This window comes from Triticum aestivum, chromosome 5D (assembly GCF_018294505.1).
Source record: "Triticum aestivum cultivar Chinese Spring chromosome 5D, IWGSC CS RefSeq v2.1, whole genome shotgun sequence".
Classification (NCBI taxonomy): Eukaryota; Viridiplantae; Streptophyta; class Magnoliopsida; order Poales; family Poaceae; genus Triticum; species Triticum aestivum.
In genome coordinates, this window is record NC_057808.1 from 415,070,258 (window position 1) to 415,075,676 (window position 5,419).

The 5,419-nt window shown below is 43.0% G+C and overlaps 1 protein-coding gene across 2 annotated transcripts; it reads left to right on the plus strand.

The window, feature by feature from the left end:
• Positions 1-1,689: 1,689 nt before the first annotated feature.
• Positions 1,690-5,192, plus strand: LOC123122243 (ribosomal RNA processing protein 36 homolog). 2 transcript variants are annotated; one of them, XM_044542396.1, is made up of 9 exons: positions 1,690-1,949; positions 2,037-2,236; positions 2,336-2,402; positions 3,165-3,217; positions 3,474-3,528; positions 3,627-3,701; positions 4,441-4,558; positions 4,635-4,681; positions 4,772-5,192. In XM_044542396.1, exons 1-9 carry the CDS (start codon positions 1,830-1,832, stop codon positions 4,871-4,873), a joined length of 837 nt encoding a protein of 278 aa, XP_044398331.1. In that variant the 5' UTR covers positions 1,690-1,829; the 3' UTR covers positions 4,874-5,192. The 2 variants fall into 2 exon arrangements, with proteins under 2 accessions (XP_044398331.1, XP_044398330.1); XM_044542395.1 differs by having other exon boundaries at positions 1,717-1,949; positions 2,034-2,236.
• The last annotated feature ends 227 nt before the right edge of the window (positions 5,193-5,419 follow it).

The following is a 5,419-nucleotide window of genomic DNA, read 5'->3' on the forward strand; positions in this document are numbered from 1 at the left end:
ATATAACTTTTTTGGTTTATCAACTTTGCTTGCCCCCCTATATCCAAATCCTGGCTCTGCCCCTGGAGGCGAAAGCTGACGACGATCGAATCTACCACCGGGGCGAAGTTCCCCGGTCGAGAGACGTGGGCCGGGTGTTCGGTGCAATCGAATATGATGGTGGAGTCGAACGAATCCAAGAATTCCATAGACTCTGGCGCAACTGCATAGACCGCGCGACACGTGAGATTCTGGGCCCGAGTATGGCATAATATATGAAGTCGTGCTTGGTTCCTTTGAATTATCTTGGCTTTATCAGATTGTTTGTCTTGACATGAGTGCTTTGTTGTTGATGAAGGCTCTTGTCGAGGAGAATCGCACCCTTGCTGCTCAGGTTGCCGCCTTGCAGAAGCAGCTTGATGGCCAACATCAAGATGCCGAGGGGTTGCAGCATCTTCGTGACGGTGCCATTTGTAAGTGTCATCCTATTTCTTGCAATTTTATGCCCGTCTCATGTCATTGGGGTCCTTGTTCCTAAATCCGCTATCCTTTCCTTATAGCCCCCGAGCAGGCCAATGGAATCCGTCATGACCTAGATGAGGCCATGAAGGCCCGGACGGAAGCGGAGGAGGCCATGAGTACTGCCAAGGGCGAGCTGGATAGCTTGGTCGTGTCAAAGGGTGAGCTCGTGGCCTCCCTACTAAAGGAACAGGAGGAATGTTGCGCCCTTCGTGGCCAGCTATAAGGGAGCAAAGAGCGGCAAAGCGCCCATGGTAACAAGCTCGAGACTCTAAAAAAGAAGCTCATGCGGCAGACCTTCTTGGCCCAGGAGCATGAAGGGAAGGTCTCCTGCTTCCAGAAGTCGAACGATGATGTGTCCTTGCAGCTGAGCGAGGCGCGGCAGTACTGCTTGGATGTGTCCTTTTCATCCCTCCGTTTTTTAGTAGTAGCATACACAGATGGATTGAATGAAACCCGAGACCTCATTTACAATGCCTTTGGCGCCGTTAGCATCCTAGCGGTCGCGCATGGCTAGTTGGTCCGCGGCCTGATAGCGTCCAAGCGTTTGCTCGCCAGCGAACATGCGTCCTCACCTTTGTCTTTGATAGTTGACTGTTAATTATTGACCAATGCCCCGTTTAAATAACCCACGAGTTTCTTTAGAAAAATCACAAATTTAAATAAAGTTAGTGAATTTGAGAAATGTTCATGAATTTGGAAAAAGTTCATGAGTTTGAAATTTTCATGAATTTGAAAAAAGTGCACAATTTTTGAAATTTTTTAGGAATTTGAAAATAATTTTGTGAATTAAAAATGTTCACGAATTTTAAAAAATGTTCAAAATATTCGTAGAAGTTAAGAAGGTCTCTAATTTTAAATAATGTTTGCGGAATTAAAAAATGTTCACAAATTAGGGGGAAAATACCGATTTGGAAATTGCTCATGAATTTGAAAAATGTTTGCGGTTTGATAATGTTCACATATTTGATTTTTTTTTCGATTTTCAGAAATTTCATGAAATAATAAAATAAAAAATTATAAAATTTATAATTCTGAAATGTAAAAGGAAAAGAAAAAGAAAACCAAAAAAACAAAATAAAGTACCTAAAAAACCAGAGGAAAACCACCCGATGGAAAACCAGTGGGAAAAGCATAGATGGGCCGGCACATATAGCAACTACACGCGCACTAGCCCGTGAAGCGTGGAACCCAACAACAATATTTGGGCTGCTTGGAGGGGTACTCGTGTTCCGGCCAGAACCTAAAACACGTTAGACGAACACTGAGACCTGCCGCTGCTCACCGCCGCCGCCGCCGCCGCCGCCGCCGAAGCCACGCCGGCCGCTTCCATGAAAGGCCGCAGCAGCCACCGCGGGACCGCTCCCACCTCCGCCGCCGCCTCGACTTCCAGCAAGCGCGACCCCGAAGACGAGCCCGTCTCAGACTCCGAGGAATCGGGCGACGAGGAGGTAAAGCCAAGCCCTCGCGTTTTCCTTGACCGCCACGCGGATCCGCAGAACCCTCACCGGCGGCAGCGTGCGTTTGATCCGCAGCAGGATGTCTCCTCGTCGTCGGGGTCGGAGTCGGAGTCGGAGAACGACCAGTTAGCGGAGCGGGAGAGGAAGCTGGAGCGCGTGCTCGCCGACGTGCCCTTCGGGGAGCTGCAGCGCGCGCGTGCCGACGGGTCGCTCGCGGCGCGGGGTGTTTCTGCTGCCGCCGCGGCCCAGAAGAAGGCTCGCAGGGAGAGCAGGAAGAGGTCCGGTTCCACGCCGTGCCGGTTCCTGGTTAGGATTATTAGCCAATTTGGGGAATTGAATGAATGCTTGTGCTGATGTGTTCATGTGGTTTTCAACAGGCCCATGGAGATTAGCACGAATGTGCGGCCGCCTAGACTCAGGGAGGTGATCCAGGTTCCCAAGAAGGTCAGTTGCTTGTGCGATTCAGTTCATATTTAGCGTGTTGCTGGGAGGGATAGAGTTTGATTCGATTGGGTTGGTAGTATTTGGTATATTCGTAGTGCATAAGTATAGGATAAGAACACCCATAGTTCAATTAGAGCCTTTGCGAGTTCAGTCTGTCCATGTTATTGTCGTTGCATGAACTTGTACATAGATATCTTGCTTGCTCTTTGTGTAATTAAGCTGGGTTTGAAAATACATATTGACATTGGGCATGTCTTGCTGCTTCAGTTACATACGCTACTCTTATCGATTAAATAGCTTGAGAATGCTGATTTAAGTTTTCGTGAATCGATTGACATTATGTGCAGCGAGGTTTACTTTTGTTCGACTTGACTTCTGTGCCAGTTTTGTTGTTTGACCCTCTGGTACATTGTTGGAAAATGGAATCATATTCCACAGGGTTCCTTCCCTGTTGCTTAATCCAACTAAATGTTCTTTAGACCAAAAATAATAATAATCTAGACAAAAACTACTTTAAATCTGTCGTTAGGAATCTTAATCTATTTTCATTTTTTGTTGATTTGCTTGGGTTTTAAATCTAGTTTAACCATACTGAAAGTGATTCAATATGCAAACTTTCCCTATCATATTATGCTTATGTTGAGGATGTTTATTTACACACTGCACTGTTGGGTGTAACTGTAGTATAGCTTGATCTTTAGTGAGACAGTGACTGTACCATGTAATATATCTCATTGTATTTACTGCATTACTTTTCTGTAGGTTGTAAGGGATCCAAGATTCGAACCTGTATATGGAACTGTTGATAAAGAAGGGTAAGAGTCGAACATACTTGTATCATCCGTTGCATGACATTATTTGTCTTGTACCATTTCTAAACACATGATTGTGTGCCCTTTAGATAAACATGTTCTATTTTAATCCTGCCAAAATAAGGTGGGCAAACTTTCATTCATTTCCATTCTCATGTCTCTTAAATCCCCTATGGTTTCTTAATCTGTATTAAGTAGTTTAGATACCGTTTTTGACTGTACCGTGTTTGACAGTTTGTTCTAATTTGTTGGCATTCAGATTCAGGAAAAGATACAATTTCTTATTCGATCATGATCTGCCCGCAGAAAAAGAGGTATTTTTATGCCTTTGCCTGTGCAATCCCATCTCATGGATCATTATTTTGAAAAAAATTAAATGTGTATCCTGCACTGTCTTAATGTGCCTCTCCAGAAACTCCAAAAGTCGATTAAGAAATTGAAGGATCCGAATGCCATTGAAGAAGCGAAGAATCAAATCACCTGGATTGTAAGTATTTTATACTTGCTCACAAGTTGACATTTTGTAATAGGTTTTGACATGTTTTGCTATTAATGTTATTTTGTTGTGCTTGGCGTTGAATCTTTCAAATATCTAGGTAGGTCATTCTGCTGAGTGCTATTATCATAAAAATATGTACGGAATTGTATTTGAACTTTTTAATATTTGACGGCATTCGACTTCAGCCTTTTTGTGAAACATAACAGCAACTAAGTAGACATGGCACGCTATGTGCGTGATTTAGATTTATTTTTCAAGCTGTCACATGTCAACTATTTATATTTTATACACAAACTCACGAAGGATGAGCACATATCATATCCGGACGTTTCCAGTCGGAGATGAGGCATGAGCATTGTATAATCAGAAATAGTATTACCTCCGTCCCAAATTAGTTGTCTTAGATTTGTCTAGATACGGATTTACCTAACACTAAAACATGTCTAGATACATCCGTATCTAGACAAATCTAAGACAACTAATTCGGGACGGAGGGAGTACAAAACTAGATGTATTTATCCAATAACACATGGTTGCTGCAATTTGATATTATGCTAGAGGGCATACAGTAGGAGATGCTTCTTTAATCTTATTTGACTGTTACATGTGTATTTTTTAGTACAAATATAAGTTGTGTGATAGTTTCAGAACTGGGTTCCTTGTATTGAGCAAGTTATCAGGTCTTTGTATTGCTGGTTGGTTGATGGAACATGTTCTTATTCTGCAGGATAAGCAGTTGAGGTCTAATCCTCAGAAGAACGTTGAATCAGAAATTCTGCGTGGACATATTAAGAAAGAGAGGGAAGCAGCAAAGGCCGGAAAACGACCATATTATCTGAAGAAATGTTTGTTCCCCACTCCCCTTCCCTCCTCTCTCACACGTCTATCTACATATCTAAAGATTTTTTTTTTCTTGACCAGCTGAAATTCGTGAAAGGAAGTTGATGGATAAGTACAATGAGCTCAAGGTAAGGCACCCAGAGTTCAATTGACTGCTAATTTTCCACGCTTATGAGCATCCCTGGCCTTACACTTCAATTTATGTTGACCATTTACAGGAGGCAGGAAAGCTTGATTCCTTTATGGAGAAGCGACGCAAGAAGAATGCATCCAAAGATCATCGCTTCATGCCATACCGAAGGGATGGGGGTGGTGCATAACAATGTTCCCGAAGCTGCTTTTCGGGTGATTCTGGCTAGTGTATTTTCTGCTCACAGAGTTGTAGCAGCGCTCTCTACTATCCTGTTGTTGCCCTAGTGTCCCAGATGTTTATCAGCAACCGTGAGTTGAAGCTAATCCATGGACCATATGTTTATAGTTGAGCTCTGGTTGCTGGTAGCAACAAGCAATTCTAAAACCAAACCATGGAGATAATATTTTGTTTCATCTACTGCTTTAATTAATGCCAGTCCTTCTGTGTAATCAAGGAGTATACACTTGTTTGTTGCAAGTGAACAATATATTCTTTTTGTTAGTTTCCTTAATGACATACAGCTGGAAGCACCAACAGTCAAACACTTGGCGATGGAGGTGATAATCGCTGCCACGACGCCCGTTGCAGATTGCCCCAACACATGGAAACAGATAACTTTAACTACAAACTCAATTCATTTTATATCATCATGATGAAATGCTGAGTAGTAGCAGTTGGCTGAACTCCCATTACTTTTGAATAGAATGAATCCGTCCGGCCAATATGGATCAAG